Genomic DNA, 19,946 nt, shown 5'->3' on the forward strand with positions numbered 1-19,946 from the left:
TTCAAGGCAATGGTGTTGTTCTGGCGAATGCCCAGTAACAATCCACACACAGATTTGTTTTTATTAACAGGAGCTTTTGCACTTTTTAACCTTATGGTATTGCATCACTGGACAGTCAGTGTCCAGAGCTGATGCTGCTTGGGCTAGCGGATCACAAACAATGGAGCCACCCTCTGTATTGCCCAAACCCAGTGTCCTTTCTGCTTAAGCTTGTCCCAGACTGAGATCATTCTCATCTGGAATGATTTCAAAGCAGAAATGGACAGTGTGCTTTCTGATACTCTCTTTCCTCTGAGCAGGAGAGAATCAAGGCTGTTTCTTGATCTTGTGCTGAAGGACCAAAGGCTTTGCAGTACAGAACAAAGGTGGGGGAACATTAGTCAGGATTAGGATGTGTGATTAGGATGTGTTTGGATATTCAGTTCCCATCAACCAGAAGGATGTATGAGAACAACCTATAGATATGTTGTCTGAACTCTCAGAGAATTAATTGTCACAGAACTGTGATTAGCTCCCTTCAGTGTAAAATCAGAGGCTGAGCTCACAGCACATCTTTTGAGAAATCCCATAGTTTCACAGCAGCATCCAGCCAATGTGAGGCAGCACTGCCACTGAAAGGGTGTAACCCAACTGCTTGCTTCTGGCCCATGCTGTCTTTCCCTTTGGACATATTTAAATCTCATTTTTACATGCTGACCCCAGTCAAGGAATTGGTGCAAGCTAAATGCTGTCCCCTTGCTTCCAGGGTTGCTCTTGACCTGGTCAGATCCTCAAGCCAGTAGAGAGCAGCAGCACAGACATCAGCAATGGGACAAGGAAGGTGGAGGTCGGAGTGCAAGGAACAGCAGAACATCTGCTTTCAACAGTGCTGCTTCAAAATGACTGTGAAACTATGGAAGAACTTCCAGTGTCTCCAGTGCAGGACAATCATAACTAAAAAAAATCACACAGAGCTCAAACCTTTTTTCTTCTTCAAAAACTTTTTTTAATCTGGAGTCATTGATGGCACTGTGAGCGTTAAATTGAATGGCACAAACTGGAAATTTAGGTTGTTTCCTGGAACACAAACTGTGCTCCAGATGAAGCTGTAAACTTTACACTTTCATGAACAGTTATGAGTCACCTGCATTTGCACTGAAGGGTGCAATGCAATTCCTTTGGTTGCTTTCATTCTTATGGCAGTTCCATCAGGATATTAATTCCTGTAAGACCCTTCTGGTTTAGGAAGATCAGCCATCTGTGGATAGTTTTCTTTAGAAGCTGTGTGAGTGATTGCAGCAGCCAGACTTCTCCTACAAGAAGTCTAAATCTACAGAAAAAAATCCAGGCACAGAGCATTACAAGTCCCAGTATTGCACCCTGTGTTTGGTATTGTAAAGCCTTTTGCACTGTGTTACCCACTGCTTATCATCACTTCCATTGCTTATCCACACTCCCAGGTTCCTCCAGTCAGAAATTACTTCTGTTCAGTGGTCTGAGAACAAAGCCAGGGAGTTGTACCTAACCCCATCCTTAACACCCATATGGATACAGCCTGGGATGAGGCATTGCTGAGTCTGTGCTCCATGCTGGTCAGAGGAGACACTCATCTCCCTGAGCACATGAGGGCCTTGAAGTCCACTTCAAAATGGTGCCAAGTGTTTTCTTAGAGTGAGTGGCTTAGCCTGATGAGTTCCTAACGCTCAGCTCCTCTTTCAGTGTGCACATGTTGCTCGGTATGCCGACTCCTCAGAGGTGAGTGCTGCCTTTCCTGTGTCTTGGTATCCATGCATCCCTTTTGGGCATAGCTGCATTCCCCAGCCTGGCTTGCTCCTGATGCTCTTGCTCACTGGGTTTCCTAACACCAGGGGAACAAAGCAGGGGAAGGCCAGGCTGTGAGCAGGTCTGGGAGCTGTGTGTGTGCTGACAGCAAGAATTGCAGTGCTTCTCACCGTACTGACCTGTGTTACCCAACAATGGGGACTGTTTCTCTGGAGAAGAACTTAATTCCTTTCTCCTGTAGAGGATGTGCCATGTCCTTTCTGTGTAGTGTAACTCTGCCCTGTGTCTCCCAGTGCTCAGGAAAATCCACTGGGAATGCAGCAAGAGCAAATCCTCATCAGTCCCAGCCCTGTTTTGCTCTGTTCCCGAAGGATTGGCTCATGTTTCTCCATTGGTGAAGAGGACATTTGTGTTTGGGACGAGCAGAGTATATAGCAAAGCCCAGTAGCAGACCCTGCTATGACAAAGAGGTTTGAACAGACTCACCCTACTTCAGTCTCTTGCAGAACCGTTTTTGAAAAATGTCCCCACTGTCCCCAGCATTTATTTTGTTTACAAATGTCGGAGTGCAGTGAATGGTTTAGCTGCCGGTGGTCTTTTTAACTGCTGTGCCAGTTAGCTCGGTTGCTAAGAGCCAAGACATGTCACTTCTGCATTTTTTCCTAGTGGCAGATGAAAGGAGTGGGAGAACTCCAATTTGGGCATGCCAGAGGATGGGAGTGCCAAGCAGCTTGTCTGGAGAGAAAAAAGAAATCCAGACTGGCAGCGTCTCATGTTCGTGGAGGCAAAAGACCTTTGTAACTCCTTCTCATCTCATGTGCTTTTTGTTTATTCTGCACACTAATCAACCTGGGGACAGCAGCAGAGGGACTAAAGGATCACAGTGCTGCCACCATGCTGCAGCCACCTGTGCCTTCCCATGCCCCTGCAGCTGGTGCCAGAGCCCTGTGCAGTGTTGGTGCTTGGAGGCTGATTGTTACAGCCTGACAAAACCTCCTTGCACCCTGCGTGGGTGGCAAACCCACCCTCATATTTTTGTTACCCTCACTTTTCTGGATGAGTGTGCCACTGTGCAGGACAGTGAAGCGTGTTTAAGGTGATATCTGTTGAAACAACTATGTATTCACTTGTATTCACAGGGCATATTATTAGCACCCTTCTAACTTAAGCCTAAACCAATTTTATGGATTTGACTTCAAAGTGTTATTTATAAAAAGAATCACTGAATCCTTATGGGCTTAACAGTCATGAGTTAATCTCAGGAAAGTAACTTAATGATGCTAAAACAGCAGTGAGTCCAACATGTTCGTGAATTGGACCTAAAGTAATTTTAATCTGGTTGAAATTGCATGCCCTGTCTTTCAGATTGGCTTATTATACTATTCCCGCCCCCCTCTCCAATATAATCCAGTCCCTTAGACCATGTCAATAGGGATGTGCTGAGGCTCTATGTCATAGAGGGTTCATTCTGTCTCCACAGGCTGCCCTTTCTCTGTCTCCAAGGCAATAGATGCATTAATGCACTCTCAGACAGTGGCCTGCCATTAAAATGCTCCTTTGTAAGTTCATCTTTGGTAGCTTGGAGAGCTGACTACGTCATGTGAACATTTTTCAGTGCCACAAAAAGCTGGGGGAAGAAAGAATCTAATTTTGTTTAGCTAGGACTAAGTTGCCTTGAGCTATTGGCACTCATCTTTCCTCGGTGCAAACTTTTGTGCAACCAGTTTTAGAGTCCCATCATTAACAGTTCTCATTTCCAAAGAGTTTAAATGGGCAGATAGTCAAGCCTTACCTCAAGTGGGAATATTAAAGACTGCTTTAGACCTTGGTGCAGGCTTTTTGGCAAGAGTAGTTGCCTTAATGCTCTTGCAGGTAAAACTCAATTATTTTACTGTCTGACTCACAGAAACCTCCACAGCTCTTAGGAGAGCACAGGCTGGTGGAGCAAAAGTCTGAGCATTCTGCTCCCTAGATGATATCCTGAGAGAAGGTGTCACAAGGATGAGGCCTGCAGGTGCCATGGATTTCTGCATTTCTGCAGAGCCTGAAGGCCAGGCTGAGCACAACCTGAGCCCCCTGAGCTGGAGCTGTCTCTGTCAGCAGTGGTGATGGGCTGGGTGCTGATGGGCTCATCTGTTCTGGAGCAGGTCTGTCTCTGTCAGCAGTGGTGGGTTTCTCTGCGCTGAAGCTGTTGGCTTCTCAGGAGAGCCCTTTCCTGTCCAGTTGGATCACTCCTGTTGGCCTCATGGTCTGCACATGACAAAGCATTGATGTAATTCAGGACATTCATCCCCCTCTGCTCTGGGCAGCTTCACTAAAATACAATCCTGTTTGACAGATGTACTCCAGCACATCTCTTTGACAGCTCCTATGCTACGCCAGCTCCTCTTGCTCTAGTTCAGGGCCAGGCCTTTGCTGGTGGAACTCCTTCCAGGTCTTTACCCAGTTTTCTGATTTATCTCCTTTGTGTTCTGTGGAAAGTCAGGCTGCAGATTCAGGACCAATGGTACAATTATATAAGTGCTCTTTTTCCCCTTCAGAGAGGACGGAGTGAAAATCTCCAGAGATAACTGTTTGTCTTTTGGCAGTGCCTGCCAAATGCTTAAATGCTGCTCAATATTAAACAGTATTGCTTGGGACCAGCATTTAAGAAGTAACAAATATTATGTTTGGTGGTGTTCTCTCAACTAACATCTCTTAGGTGCTGTTTCAAAGACATGGTTAAGAGGGAGAAACAATTTCGGCTCTTGCAGAGAGTATATCTGTCATGAATTGAAGAATCAGCTGTATATCAGGAGAACTGTTGGAACTGCAAGTGCTTGAGGGGCATTTAATACTAAAATACTGATCAGAAGCCTTAGGCAGTGTAAGAGCTGTGCAGGGACATTAGTGATGAGTGGGTCTGGTTTGGGTGTGCACTGCAGGGTTGTGCTCCACAAGGTGACAGATCACACACAACCACCAGTACAGCTCACCAAGGACCTTGATGGGACATCCATTTAACTGTGTTTTAAACAAATCACCTTATTGGTCTGTAAGCTGAACCCAACCCTTGCTTTGTGCTGTGCTATGAATGGTACATGAGTTATTACAGTGGAAAGGGCTTTAAAAACACTAATTGACTTTGTGTCAAGGGGGTTGATTGTACATCCCTGAACTAATTCAATTAAATTGTGTAGGTGGTTTTATTTTGGTTCTTAGGCAGTTTTGCTTCCAGCTCTAATTCGAGGGATTTTTTTTAACCTTATTCAGCTTAAAGAACAAACAACAATCTTCTGTTGCTCTAGGCATTTTGTTCCCTTTACTAAGTACTGAAGCAAATTTTTACAGGGCTGGTTTGCATCACTTTGCACTGGTACTTCCGAATGGCAGTTTGTGGTTTAAAAATATTTTCATACTTATTTTGCTTATTTTAGGGAAGAAAAAATTTTCACAGAAAATCAGTAGGTTTTTTAAGTACATTTGCATTTTACCAGTAGAAAGTTAAAACATTAATTGTTGTTTAATAAACTCCAGCTGAACAACAGATATGATAAAAGCAAAGATGAATATTTCTGTGTTCTGAAACAATGTTCCTTCCCCCTCTGCACCCAAATGTTTTCTCCTAACAGTTTATTCTTTCTTTTCCTCTATGTAAATATTATGGGACTCTGATGTAAGTGTTACAGATTGCATGAATTTTCCTCTGAGGTGTTTGGAATAGACTAGCACTTAACAACTCACTCATTTGTGGGATGTGTTTTCATTAACGGATGACTTTGTTGATGTAATTAGGCTTGTTTGCTTTGGTTGCATTTGACTCAAGCTTTGGAAAGGATGTCTGCCTCTGTTTTGTGGCTCCTGGGCAGTGTGTGCTGGTGTAGTTGGCTGCTCCTAACTCCTTGGTTTGGCGATGAAAACTGCTGGGGAAGTACAGGACTTGGGTCAATGTCTTTTGGAAATGATGGTGAATTTATCTTTGTTGCAGGGGAAAGAAGCTGATGGCCATCGTATAATAAATATCTGTTCTCCTCTGCTTGTTAAGTCATGTGCAAACCTCTTTATATGAATGATCCTCTGGAAAGGCTTAACTTTGGAATGAATTTACCTTCCATTACAATAATACAATACCTCACTCTTGGTTTGTGTAGTCTGTGGCTGTGGTTTTCCCCATTGCTCCTGAGGAATTAAAGTGATGGGAGAAAGAAGTATTGTGCCCAGCAAAATAAGGGGAGGTCCAATGTCTCTCAAAGTTGCCTGATTCCCACTGTAACTGTATCTAAGTGTCCAGATTTTTCAGAGGATCTAGATCAAAGTCATATGCTCATTTGTACTTAGAGGAGGCCAGGTTCCTGACTTGTGTTGTACTTGTGAAAGTCCATAGGAACTACAGATTTACACAGCAGCATGGACCAGAGTCTGAATCAAAGTGAATCCTAGATGTTGCTGTAGAAAGAGTTTTGCAATTGAGAGTTCTTAGCCTTGTTGAATCACAGAGATTAAAGATTACAATGATCTGGCCCTACATTTCCTGGTCTGTGCTGGGTTGTTCCCTGTGTGCATTAACAGCTCAGATCCCAACTCTGCAGAGCACTCAAATGTCTATTTTAACTTGAAATGTGCCCATTTTCAGAGCTTCTCACACAATGTGTTGGCTGTATTAGTTCCCTTTGGAGGAATTATGATAGCATGATAGGAACTGTAATTAATGGGTCCATTTCCTTAGACTGTTTACAGTCAGATTCTGTCTTGCTTTAGTGGAGAGAGGAGTGTAATCTGGTCTGTGCACTGAAAAGATGTTTGCAAGAGGCAACACCAGCCCATTTTCCACTCCTGCAGCAATTCAAGCCCTTCACACAAAGATGTGGAGCCACAGATGTAACAGGTGGAGACACCTGAAACACAGGCCACCCTGGCATGGGGAGTGAGAGTCTCCCAGAGCCAGGGCAAAGGTCTGCTGTGTGATCCATGTTTTTACACAGCCACCTCCTGGCTGTGACAGTCCCTGGGGTTGTTGGCTGCTTCCCTGGAGCAGCACACACTGCTGACTCTGCTACTCTGGGAACATCTGATAGTGACCTGAGGCCCTACAGCCTCAGATCATAAAGACGGCTCTCACAAACACACTGGAGGTCACCCGAGGCCAAGTGCTGTCCTCAAAATACACACTCCAGCCCTGACAACGTGTTTTGCTCCTTAATCTTCACCTTCTCCAGGAACAAGCCTTGGTGTCCCAGAACCCTTTCATTCACTTTAAACTCCATCTCCTTTCTCACCAGTTCCTCACATGTATGTTTGTTCTTCTGCTTAACCTCCGGCTTTACATTTTTACTCACTCTCTTGGTCTCAGAAAATCAGTTTTTTTATCATGTCATCACCATATTCACAACAAATAACAAACAACTTCAGAGCTGGGGCTCACACAGCAGCTACCCTTTGGAGATGAGTTCTCTCCCATCCTGCAACAGCATAATGCTTCCACAAACGTGGGACAAAGTCTGGCACCACAAAGTCTGGCAGATCAACACAAGGTTGGGTTGCTCACAATACAGATATCCTTCCCAAGTCAGAATGGGCAGGGAATCCTCCCTTCTTGTTTTGTATCTTAAGGAAATTGCCCTGTGTATTCAAGATCTGCTCTTATAAATGCTCAGAAAAGTAGAGGGAAAGCCTTGGATAGCCCATCTTCTTCCTTTTTCCAGTTCAGTGGGGCTGAAGCAAAACTGGTTCCCATTTGGCTGGTTTTCAGTGTTCCATTCACAATGAGATGGAGCAGGGAAGAAGAGGGCATCATCCCAGCTTCCAGTGGACTTTACAGACCTCTCAGCTGCAGGGATCAAAGCACTATGCACCAGTATGGAGGCTGAGCTCTCTTGATCTTCATGGAAGCAGCTTCAGGACATGGATGTGATGCTTTGACTGATGGGGAGAACGGAAGAGTCTGCAGGAGACTGTGCCTGCTGTGGAGGTGACATGGGTGGCAGAGCTGCCTGGGTATCTTTTTTGCCTAGCATCCAATTTAAGAGAGAGAACAGTAATGAAGAAAGCAATGTATGCTGCTAAAAACAGGGGATTCACAGAAGCATTATCAGGCTGACGGTTCCTTCTGTCTCCTTTTCCAGTGGAGTGAGAGGTTGTAGAACAGGGCAGCAGGGCACATTTGCATGATCCTGTCTGCTCTCAGCCTCAGCAACCAGTGTCTCCTCACTCTGGTCACTGAACACTCTGACTCTCCAACACCCCTCCATCCTGTCCCATTCAAACTCCTTTTTTCATGGGCAAAGCCCTTGTCTGCTTGCCGTGGCACGTGGCTGGAGGTGTGTTTTTGGGCCACTGTGCAAACCTCAGTGAGGCCAGTAAAAGGAGTCCTGACTCACTGCCACTAAACTTGACTAAATTTTTATTTGGTTTAGGGAGGCAGCAAACAATAGCTTCCACATCCAAGAGGGTCAAAGCTAGGCTGCTCCTGGGTAGCTCACTTCCCAAGTGGAGGGATAAAATAGTAAACCAAAACATTCCTGTACTGTTTTGCCATGTGGTCTAGAGAGCATTTAATTCTCCCCATAGTGCAGTTTTCACACTGCAGTCATACACAGAAGAAAAACATTTCAGCATTATCCTGGGCCTCTCTGCAACATGACTATCAGCATCTTCAGTACAGCTGGGGAAAAAGTCAACTTCCAGCTCTTCCTGGAAACCAGCAGTGCTGTCTTCCAGCCTGCCCATGCAAATGGTGATAAAGGGGTAGAAACACAGGGTCAGTGGGCAGAGGATGGTGTGCACAGGCTGCTGTCTCGAGCAGCAGCTGCATCCTGTGGGCTGAAAGCGATTAGCTGCTGACTTTAATTTGGCACTGGAGAGCTCCAGTGACCTGTTTGTGACTCGTGGTGTAGCTGTAGCCAAATTATTTCCCCTCTGAAAGAGCTGTCGAAGAATTCAGTTCTTTTGGGCTTTAAGAATCAAAATGGATTAGTAAATATTAGATGTTTAAGAATCCTCTTTGATTTCAGTCTTTGGGGTTTAGTCTTTGGTCCAGTAGACTCTTACAGTCAGGCTGAGACAAGAAGCACAAAGCATTATTTCTATGTATGTTCATGCAACAATCAAAGTACAGACCCAGTAATTCTGATTCATGCCACCTAAAGAGCAAATACTTCCACTCCTGACATGTTTTGGAATAAAAAAAAAAGCTTTCTCAGTTAAACAGAGAAACCTCCAGCCCTGCTGTAAGAAACTGTGGAAATGCAGGAAGCTTGGTTATGCTGAGTTTCCTCTTCTGTACCTCTTGCTTTGGATTGGTCATTAAAAATACTGTCTCATTTGCTGGCTGTATTTAGGCAGCAAATGGATTGTGTTGTGTAACATAATCAGTCCCACAAAGATCATGCTGTAAGTTTTAAGAACCACCAAGCCTTTGTGGTCTGTAGTCTTCAGATCCATCAGCAGAGCTAATCCTCCATAACATTTACTCCAGAGTGACAGAAGAGAGACTTTGCCCTGCACTGGTCTTCCAGCAGCACACCCACTTGCTAGGGTCCATTCAAAGCCTGATAAAATTTTTGGTGAACTTCAGTGGATCTCAGACTGAGTGCTTGCCTTGACCACTGTCAGCTTCAAGTCTGTGCTGCTGTGTTTCACATTTCTGAATCCCAGGCAGCTCGCTCTGTGCTTACCAGAGGGCTTCAACACTCATTTGGAGTCTTCTAAAGGAGGAGTAGATGCAGGAGCTATGGATGGAAGCAGCAATTCAAGAAATCAGTTATTTTATTTATCCCTGAGCAATCAGAAAAAAATCTCTTTCTAGTGTCAACCTCCCACACATCAGAGGCTGTGAATTTAGTCTCAATTCTATGTAAAATAATCAAAATAGAGCTTATAATGGCTTTGTAAACAGGAGCCTTTTGATTTCTAACCCCACAGCTGCTGTTATTAGTGTGATGTGTGACCCTTCTGTCTGATTAATCCCTGGAAGATGCATGGCTTTGCAGTGAGGTGACTGATTTGTGTGAATCAAACCATCACTGATTTCCTCATCCTTTGTCTTCACGTTTAGGCTGCAAATGGCCATGTTAAATAGGTGAAATAAGTGTGGACATTAGGTATGAGAAGCCACCTGACACAAACTATGAAACAAAAGGCTCAGTGTTCTCAGATGATGAAGAGAATGATTGTGCATCCATGAACAAAAGGCCCAAAAAGAAGGATCAACCCCTTGAGGTACTTCCATATTGTCAAGGCTCTTCCTTCTATGACATACCTTGAATCTTCAACTGGAATCTTCAACTGAACAAATACCTCTTGGTCTAAACTCACTAAATACCCTTTAAGTTACTTCATGGAAACAAAAGAAGTAAAGGAAATGCAGACCTCACTCTGTGGTTTGCCAAAAGCAATTTTAGCAACATTTTGTTGTGGAGAAAATAAAACCTCTGTGAGGGATGCTGTAGGCAAAGAGTCCTTCCAGATCTGGGCAGGGTGGATGGAGCCACAGCCAGCAGCTCTCAGGTCTGAGCCAGGAGATCTCCACCTGTGGGAAGCTGGATTTGTTCCCATCTCCCCTTGGCTCAGTGGGAGGGAGCAGAGCAGAGTGGTTTGGTCAGCAGGTCAGAACAATCTTATGCTGGGCTGTCCTATCTGTGGGGCTTTCACTAAAGTCAGGGCTGCTCTGTTTCAGCCTCTCCAGCTACTCTCAGAGCTGTCCAGTGGCCTCCCAAAGGAGGCAGGGCTGTTCATTCCCCACTTAAGAGTCTTTGCTGTGCAGTTAATGACAGCTTTGCTTTAAGAGCCACATGGCTTCCCAAAGAGCAGCTTCTCCCAAGCCACAGGAGGTGCTGCTCTAGTTGTCTGGTTGTGTCCCCGGGCTCCTGGTTTACAGACTGTGACTCCCAATCCAGCAGCTATGGAGTCAGGTGTGGTGTGGGATCCATTATTGCTGTGCCTTGCTTTGCTCCTGAGCTCTGCTCCAGCTGTGCCTTTCTGGGCACACCCAGCCCATCCAGATCTGTAGTGATGCTGGGGATTCACTGTGGTGCCCTGGGGTAAGATGTGTTGGATTAGTCCCATTTCTGTGAGAAACTACTTTGGTTTACGGTCAAGCTAGAAAAAATGGAGATTTAGGTGGAGTCTAAACAAAACCTCACCATGCTGCAGTCCCTTGTCTATATGAATATTTATACCTTGCTGCATTGTGGGAATGCAGAAACATAGCATGGTCTTGGGTTTGAAAGTTCTATAAAACAGGAAAGACAAAGCCCTTGCTTTGGTCCTGTCAGGCCCTTACAGGTAAATAGAGGTTAATGTTCTTAAAGGAAATAATGCTTCGGGTGTTTACATAAATGGAGTAGAAGAGCCTACCACACCCTGCAGTGTTACTTGATGCAGTGACAGGGCTCCACACTGAGAAATCATGCTCTGTTACAGTATCTCATAACTAATTCTTGTGGTGAAGCTCACGAGACACAATGCCACACCAGAACTCTTCTGAGAGAAGAAGGCACTGCAGTTTAGGGTTTTTTCTTCCATTTATTTGCTAGCCTAAAGAATGTCTGTCTGTTTTCTGGGTTAACCACAGGAAACCAAATTCATGGAGTTAGTCTGCCTCCTTCTGGGCATTCAGGGCTTCTTTTTCAAACTCTGCATCAGCTGACTGCAAGGCAGAATTCCAATACTTGGTTGCTGAAATAATTTCAACGGATTGTGTCTGGCTGCTCCAAGCAAGAGGCTGATTTTTAGGAGTTCTGCCTCATGGGAATTACAGTTCCAGTGTGTTTCACCTTGGGGACTCCTTCAGCTTTGTAATGCCATGAGCTGGACCCTCTGAGGAGCTGTGGATGGGCTGGACAGTGCAGGATGGGCTGGGAGACACCAGAGCTGGTTGACACCATTGATCTCTAGATCCATGGGCTGCTGTAAATGGCACCAATTTGTCCTGGCTCTTTCAACTGTTGTGTTATTAGCAATCTTTAGCCATGCCTTTACCAAGCACCAGAGGGGAAGGTGTTGGTGTAACCTGAGTATACAACAGGTTTCTTAAAGACCATAGTCCTCAGCTGGCCATTCATTAATGATCTTCAGGGCCAAGATCTGCTTCTCCATTACTTCATGCCTGGAATGGGATCCTTCACAGAGGTCCCACAAAGATGGGTGAGTTGTAAGGGAAAAAAAAGATGTTTCCTATTATGCCACTGAAGTTTTGTCTTGCTTTTCTGCAGGCACCGCCTAGGACCCTTAGACCTCGCTTCAGGAAGAAAAGTACCTCGTCCTCTGCCACTGAAACAATGTGAGTGCAATGAGCCAATAGCACCAAGATCCACAGAATGTCTCTCTTCTGCCTTAAAGAGCTACTCGTTCATAACATAGGAAACAGCAGTGGGCTGGATGTGCTTTGATGTACAGCACTGTAGACATGGCCTTTCTCCCTCCTTTCTCCACATCCCTCTGTGACACACTGCTGGCGTTTGTCCCTGACGTGGGTTGGACAGCCTGGCAGGCACCTGCAGGTGAGAGGTCCTGGTTTGGTTAGCAGAGTGTGCACCCACCCACACTGTACCTTTGCAGTTTCATTTGTGTCTGCATCGCTCTTGCTCTGTGAATGCCCAGCGGAAACAACAATAATCAGTCACTTATGATGCTACATTGACAGTGTATTTATTTATGGCTTTATCATTGATGAAGTGGATTTGCAGAACCCATGGATTTCTCTTTCCTCCCTTCCTCCTCGAGACTGGGAATGATGTAATAAATGTCAAAGTACTCTAACTGTACAAAATGTCCAAGATGCATTAGCGAAAGCTGAGCTGCAACTGCGTTTCTCTTTCTGCAAGTAAATCACATGTTCTGAGAAAATCATTGTGCTAAACTCACAGAGACAGAACCACTTACAGAGGATGAGGAAGAGATATACAAGAGAAAAAAAATGGTTTCAATGATGTAATGAAGGGGGAGTCCTAATTTTGGTCAGCCTGAGCCAGGAGAGTATTTTGTGGAAAATAATGGGTAGAAGAACTAAATCCCACCACTTGTGGCCAATGTTCTACTGTGAGTTTTAAAGTGAGCAAGCCAGGCTTGAGCAAGCTGCAGCAACAGAAGTTAAAATTGCTTTAGTAATGCATTTCCAGGGGAAAACACACTTTTCTTCCCTGCTGCAACAGCGCCAGCCCCAGCACTCTGCTTTGCTGGTGAGGAGCTGCTGTTCTGCTTGCATGAGCAGAGGAGAGTGCTGGGTCTGAGCGGCTTTTTGAAGCCTGGAGTTTCTCCTGTAGCATGGGGTTTGGTTAGAACCACAAGAACCAGATGGAGTGGTGTATTTGTATCCATATATAAATGAGAAATATAAAAGAAGAGGAAGACATGGTAGGATTTGTGTATTTGTGCTTCAAGTTGGTGTCTCTTGTAAGTGTTGAGCATGTGAGATTCACACATAAGTTGATTACGTGACCCTTTGTGTTTGCTCTTGGACCTGTCACATAGACTAGAAAAGCATTTAGCATTACGTAGGATGTGCCATCACCAATGGATCAGCACAGGGGCTTGATGGTGGTCACTGTCATCTGGGTCAGGTGCAGCAGCCCAGGCTGCCAACATCCAGCTGGAGTGTGCCAGGCTTGGAGATAACTCTGCAGTGGCCTTTGAAACCATTTCTCTGCTGGGTGTGCATCCATATCCCAGCTGCCCATCTGGTAGATCCCTGAGGTCACCCCCACAGCTTCCTACATGTGTGGGGAAGAAAGAAATAAATTATGCGCACACAGAAATGTTTAACTGACCTGGCTAGGAAATGGAAAAAGCAAGCAGGTGTTTCCTGTGTCTGCCACAGTGTTTGGCCTCATTACCTGAGAATTTTATTTCCTTTACATGTGCTGATTCAGTCATACTTGGCAAATTTTGAAAAATTCGTCAGAAAGTAAATAAAAAACAAACAAACCTGTCTAAAGAGCAGTTACAGAAGAGTCAGTCCCTGAAGATACTCAGCAAAAGCTTTGAGGAGCTAAGCTTATGCATTTTACTTCTAAGCAGCTTTAGAGTTTATTTATTTTGGCTAACATTAAAAAGAAATAGGAAAACTGCCTGCACTGTTAGCAGAAAATAAAATCCTGTTGCAAGCAAGCCATGTTTCCCTGCTATGCAATGGGCTGCTGTAAGATAAAAAAGAAGCTGACAAGTTTGCACTCAATTATGCCAAATAATCCAAACAACATAGAGCTGCATAACATCTGACCAGTTCTAATCTCAGACACGCTGTATTAACATTGATTATCACTAAAACTATTTAATGTGCGTCTAATCTGCTGTTTTACTGTAAACTTGACTGTTTAGCATTTCTTAAGTGCTGAGGTGAAATGTTGACAAGGGAGTTGCCTTATATCTCTCAAAACATCCACTGTATAAATGAGAAAAATAAACCTTTTCATATCTCTGGAAAAAAAAGTATTAATTTATCAACGGAGTTGTATATTTGTGTATAGCTAGACAGATGTGAATGCCTGACCACGTGCACTTGTGCTCCTTGTGCTCCAGTGTTCTGTACAGACGAGAACAGCCACTCGCTTTGATTCCTCACCTTCCTCGCACTGGTTGTTTACAGGGGCTGCCCCAAGTCTGTAGTTTCAGTGTTAAGGCTGTGCGTGTTCATTCGGGATAAACACCACCCTTGAAGTCTTTTGTTCCAGCTTTCTTCTGGAGCCTCGGCCAAGGAACAAGCCAGGTTTGCGTTCCTGTGCTGCTGCTGACCCCTCCTGGCAAACCAGGGTGTGCAGGACAGGGACAGGAGAGGATGCAGGGATGGATGGATGGATGGATGGATGGATGGATGGATGGATGGATAGATAGATGGTTGCATGGATGGATGCATGGATGCTTTCTAGGAGTGTGTTGTGGGGGAGCAGTTCTCAGCTCCCTTCCACTTCCAGCTCTGGGTGTGCAGGCTGGCTGAGCACTTCCAGGTCTCCCCTCCTAAAACCAAGCAGTCTTTCAGCTGATGGTTTAAAATAGCAGATCTGGCTTAGTTAAAAAAGCTGTTTTGGGGCCTTTCAGGCAGCTGGCCCCTGCCATCAGTCCTGTAGGGCAGGCAGGCACCTCCTGATGTCTCAGAGAGGGACAGGAGAATGGAACCCTGCAGGGAACAGGCCAGCCCTAGATAGCAGCCTTTACCCAGCTCAAGGCTCCAGTGAAATGTGCATTATTTTAAGCATGCAAAATTGAGGCTGAGGGGAAGGAAATTGCAGCTGGAGATGGTCAGTGGTACACAGGCCTGTGAATTACCTCCCCAATTTACCATAAGCTCAGTTATGAGGAGGATAAGCTTGGAGCAGCCCAGTGCAGCCCTCCGTGCCTCCTCTCCTGCCATAGGGGTCAGCGCAGCTCCAGCAGTTGCCAATTGCTGAATCAGGATCACATCAAACACAAGACAGACTTCACGTGAGTCCCTGTCACCCTGGGATGAATCATTAACCCAAATTGTGGAAGTGCAAACCCAGCAGGGAAGGAATTCAGTAATTTATTCCCGTTAGGAGGGAGAAAGCTGCTTTGAGAGTGATGATGCTCCTCCTGTAAACAACCTGCTGCCTCTGGCTGCTGGCGAGTCCTCGTGTTGTGATGAACCCTTGTGCTCCTTACCCACAGTCTCCTTTTGCTGTTAGTTTTGGGTACCTGTTTTGCATCCAGCACCATATTTGAACTAGCAGAGAACACGTTGGGAATTGCGTTTAGACAAACTATTTAAGGCTCATAATTGTGCACTTGGTGTGATTTCTTTCCTGTGATGGGTAGAAAAGGTCTGTGATACAGTGGTACACTTGATGCCTCACAAGGACGGCCATTACAACAGTATTCCAAAGGTTGATGTTTTGCTGGTTTTGTTATACTGCTTGATATACATCTTGAATAAAGTCTTAATCTTTTCTTTATTAAAAAAAACAAAACAAAAACAAACATCTTTAGTCTGTTCAATGTATCTGGCAGGCCAGAATAATCACTTTGATCGCTGTATTATTTTTATCTGAATTCTGGCTGACTGTATATAGATGTATTCACTAAGTGCTGCATGTCCTTCAGAACTTTCTGTATTATGAACTGGAAAAAGAACGAAATACAGCTACTGAACACTCTGAGTAACTAGTGAATTCATTGCAATGCTACAGCCTTGTACAGCAAACCTTGTACACCTCCTGCTACACAGGCAGCTCTGGGCTGATAACCAGGGACTGTCTGCTCCAAAATGGGTTATCAGGGAATGCTTTAAAGCACTGCTTTCATACACTTGCTGGGCTTTCAGCTTTGTGGAGAAAACATCTGATCTAGTCCTTAGCAAAGCCAGGGTCTAGTTGTTCTGCACAGTCCAAACAGACTCCATGATAAACCTTGGGTTCGTTCCATTTATGTGTGACCAGGAATATGTAGTGTGAGCTGTAGTTAGGCCTAAAGAAAGAAGAAACAAATTACTCCAACTTGTCTGCTTGAGGATGTTGCGCAGCACCCAAGGAATATATTCTACCACTCAAAAGCCGGCAGAGGACTCACAAAATGTGAGTCCTGTAATGAAAGCTGATGGACAATTTAAAATCAGTTATAAACACTGTATGTAGCCATCACTCTGGTTTTGGGGTTTTTTTACCAATGCTTTCTAGTACGGACACAAGGCAAGTGTGTTATTGTGACAGGCAAAAATGCTGAGATGGACCCTGCTCTCCATTCTCCTCTTCCCCAGAAGACTCCATTCAGTGAGCCACCAATAAGCATGGACATAGCAAAATAGATCCTGGGGTTATTAATGTATTTAGTTTTAAAAATTAAGATTAAATATGTTGAAGTATTCACTTTTAGTGCTGCTCAGAGTGTATTCCTCCAAGTTACACAATCACAGGAAACCACCAGACATCAGAATGTGTAGGTGACCAGCCTGACCTCTGCTAAGTCAAACACAAACTGCAGATGAAGATTATCTTGACTATTCCTTTATTTTGGGCATTGATTCCCACAATTCTGCTCATGATATGCACATGTTTATTTAGAAAAAGTACAGGCATAACAGATCTACACTCCAAAATTCAGACCATGCCACACGACCCCTCCCCCTGTCCTAGAGATGTGCAGAAGATCTTTACAAGATCTCTACACACGGAGATTCGTGCGGTCGTGGTACTTCTGGTATGGATCATCAACATACCAGTTCCTCCTTTTCCAGAAGGAAGTGGTCATTTTATCCAGGAGTTTACACTGTGTCCTCGTGCACAACACAAACTCCCTCAAACGCTTCCTCTGGGCAGCCGACTTCTTCCACAGTTTCTTCTTATAACCAGACTGTCAGGAAAAAATAAACACACAAAAAACCCACTGCTTTTTAGTAGGTCACTGCAAATATACAAATACAGCCACACTGCTCAGCAAACATGGATAAATCCCCCACTTTTAGAAAAATGGGAGTCTCTCCACAGAGCTCTTCTTAACTTCCATACCAACCACTGCCCTCCACAGGAGGGAAAACAATTACATTTTACACTGACTGTAAAGAACAGGCTCTCATTATCCAAAAAATCTCACCTTTCTCCTAACCCAGAGGCCATTGTGCAGCCGGAGGAACCTTTTGACCACAGACTTCACACTTTTCCTCTTTCCTTTCCGTAAGCTGCAGTAGGTGAGGGTTCTCGCTGGCTGCTGGAGTAAACTTGGAAGTAGAGGCATAACACTAAAAAAAAACCAAACCAACCCCAAAACAGGGAGGAAAACAACAGGAATGAAACACCTCTTTCTAGAAGTAATCATTGCCTTTACCACAGAGAGAGAGATCAAAAGGGGCTGTGGCTTGTCTGAATGGTAACAAGGAGTCAACATTACAGCACAGCACCTACTCAGTGTAGAATACCCACTGCAGGGCTGGACTCTTGTCAAAATTCAGCTCAAAGTTATTATTTCACACAGAACACTTTTTAAAAAAATCTCCTCATAGCAGTTGAACACTCAGAAGCAAACATTCAGCTGTTATTTGGATTCGGAAATCGCTTTCAGAATATTAATCACAGGAGCACAAAACAGCTTGGGTTGGAAAGAACCTCTGGAAATTATCTAGCTCAACAGCCATCAGCAGCAAGAGAAACAGCAGTGATTACAGCAAGACTAATTGCAAAATATGGCTGCAAAGAATATCCTAACTTACCTCTGCTTCAAGCATTAATGGCAAATGTAGTGGGAGGCTTGGGGCTAACACAGACCCACTGCAGAGTGCAAAGGTGCCCAAGTGTGTCAGACCAAGGTTTATTATATATGTATTTTTACATACATACATACACATATATATATATATATAGGTATTTTATTTATATATGGCAGTTGGGGCCAGTCTCTTCTCCCAAGAAACAAACAATAGGACTAGAGAAAATGGCCCCAAGTTTTGCCAGGGAAGGTTTAGATTGACTCTAAGGAAAACTCTCTTCACACAAGGGGTTGTCAGGCATTGGAACAGGCTGCCCAGGGCTGCGTTGAAATCACCATCCCTGGAGGAATCTAAAAGCTGTGCAGATATGGCACTTGGGGATGAGGTTTAGTGGTGGCCTTGGCAGTGCTGGGTTACAGGCTGGACTTGATGACCTTAGAGGTCTTTTCCAACCCATGATTCTATAATAGTCATAAATACATGGAGGAGTTTCAACATATATATTACACATATGTTATATATTATATTGTTATATATTATATCATACTACATGTTATTATTAAACATGCTAACATAGGCCATGTTAACAATATTAATACACACTATTATAAATTATTATGCATATGTTACAGGATACATAATAAATTCATAGTATATAATGTTGCATATTATGTAATGTATATGTAGTAGAATAAAATACCTATTCTTAAATATATTAATGTATAAATATATTTTGAAATAATATAAATGTATTTCAAATTATTTCTATTTCTTGAAACAATATAATACATATAAAACACATAAGGTATACAAATAAAAAATATATTAACTACTTATATATAAAATACAGAGAGAGAAACTCCTCGATATATATATGAGACAGCTTTTAAGGGTTTTCAGCAGGAGGGAGCAGCCGCGCAGCCTCACCTGCTGAGCACCGAGGGTGTCTCTGCCCGGGGCCGGTTCCCGCCGAGCATTCGCGGGGTGCAGAGCGGGGCCGGGGCCGGGCTCAGTCCGTGCCCGACGCGCCGCGCCGAGGGGCCGCAGAGCGGGAGGGCGCGGGGGGCCCAGCGCCGCAGGATCCCTGCGGGGACACGGGAGAGCCTCAGCACAAGCACCCCAGCCACAAACCCCCAGCGCCGACACCGAAACCGCCCCGCCACCGCCCCGGCCCCGCGGTATTCCCCGGTACCGACCCGCCAGCGCTCCGCGGGCCGCCGCCGCCGCCATGGCCACGCTGCGCCGGGCGGGGCCGAGCGGCGTCCCTCCCACCGGGACTGCCTGCCGCACCTGCGGCCGCGCCGGGAGCTCCGCACAGCCCCGGGAGTCCCTCCGAGCCCCGGGAGTCCCGCGCAGCCCCGGCAGTCCCGCGCAGCCCCGGGAGCTCCGCGCAGCCCCGGGAGCTCCTCCCAGCCCCCGAGTCCTCCCAGCCCGCCCCGTCCCCGAACCGGCGCGGCCCCGCTCCGTCCCCGTCCCTTTGGTGACAGCCACACACCGACCCTCGGCTTCAAGGGCTTTTTAACCTCTTAGGAAAGTCTCGTAAAAAACTCACCAAGTGGATTAACTCGTTGTTTGTGAGCATTAGTGATGTATTCTGATTTTTTTCCTTTCAGAAATCTGGCCGGGCTGGTGGAAGGATGAGGTAAAAATGGTTTCTGAGAGCTCTGAGCGAGAGAAGGTTTATGAGCCAGCTGTGAAAGATTACACCTGTAAATTGTTAATAAATGGGATAAAGTGTTAGATTCACACTGGGGGACTGGAGCATCTTTCTCCTGAGGGAAAGCTGAGGGAGCTGGGCTTGTCCAGCCTCGGGAGGACACAACTGAGGGGAACCCCACCAGTGTCTGTAGGGCTCAAGGCATGGAGCAGGCTCTGCTCGGTAGTGCTGGGCAATGGACAGGAGGGAACGGGCAGGAAATGATGCCCAGGCAGTTCCACCTGAACGTGAGGAAGAACTTTCCTGTGCAGTGACCAAGCACTGAACAGACTGTCCGGAGAGGCTGTGGAGTCTCCCTCACTGGGGATATTCCAGAACTGTCTGGACACAATCCTGTGCTGC

The 19,946-nt window shown here is 45.2% G+C and overlaps 2 protein-coding genes across 13 annotated transcripts in view; one reads left to right on the forward strand and one right to left on the reverse strand.

The window, feature by feature from the left end:
* Nucleotides 1–15,852, forward strand: part of REEP1 (receptor accessory protein 1) — a 67,452-nt gene extending 51,600 nt beyond the window's left edge. For 5 of the 12 annotated variants that reach the window (XR_014851885.1, XR_014851888.1, XR_014851887.1 and 2 more), the window contains 3 exons: nucleotides 1,699–1,734; nucleotides 2,428–5,416; nucleotides 5,729–5,873. Coding sequence is in view for 6 of the 12 variants with exons in the window: in XM_085059541.1 (XP_084915667.1) it covers nucleotides 1,699–1,734; nucleotides 2,428–2,861 (470 nt within the window). In the remaining 6 variants the exon portion in view is untranslated. The other 7 variants (XM_085059546.1, XM_085059542.1, XM_085059543.1 and 4 more) reach the window with 5 other exon arrangements.
* An 825-nt stretch (nucleotides 15,853–16,677) lies between these two features.
* MRPL35 (mitochondrial ribosomal protein L35) lies at nucleotides 16,678–19,164 on the reverse strand. Its single transcript, XM_085059549.1, has 4 exons — nucleotides 19,084–19,164; nucleotides 18,815–18,971; nucleotides 17,278–17,422; nucleotides 16,678–17,037 (listed from the first exon to the last, which is right to left on the reverse strand). Exons 1-4 carry the CDS (start codon nucleotides 19,115–19,117, stop codon nucleotides 16,849–16,851), a joined length of 525 nt encoding a protein of 174 aa, XP_084915675.1. The 5' UTR covers nucleotides 19,118–19,164; the 3' UTR covers nucleotides 16,678–16,848.
* Nucleotides 19,165–19,946: the final 782 nt, after the last annotated feature.

Source organism: Lichenostomus cassidix, chromosome 4 (assembly GCF_008360975.1).
Source record: "Lichenostomus cassidix isolate B80296 chromosome 4, HeHo_3.0, whole genome shotgun sequence".
Lineage (NCBI taxonomy): Eukaryota > Metazoa > Chordata > Aves > Passeriformes > Meliphagidae > Lichenostomus > Lichenostomus cassidix.

What these genes read in the sequence shown, in the direction of transcription:
- MRPL35 (XM_085059549.1), bottom strand. Translation starts at nt 19,117, where the DNA reads ATGGCGGCGGCGGCGGCCCGCGGAGCGCTGGCGG. An exon ending in GGCCCGCGGAGCGCTGGCGG is followed by an intron (nt 18,972 to 19,083) that starts GTCGGTACCGGG and finishes GTGTCCCCGCAG; the next exon opens with GGATCCTGCGGCGCTGGGCC. An exon ending in ACACCCTCGGTGCTCAGCAG is followed by an intron (nt 17,423 to 18,814) that starts GTGAGGCTGCGC and finishes GTTTTTTTTTAG; the next exon opens with TGTTATGCCTCTACTTCCAA.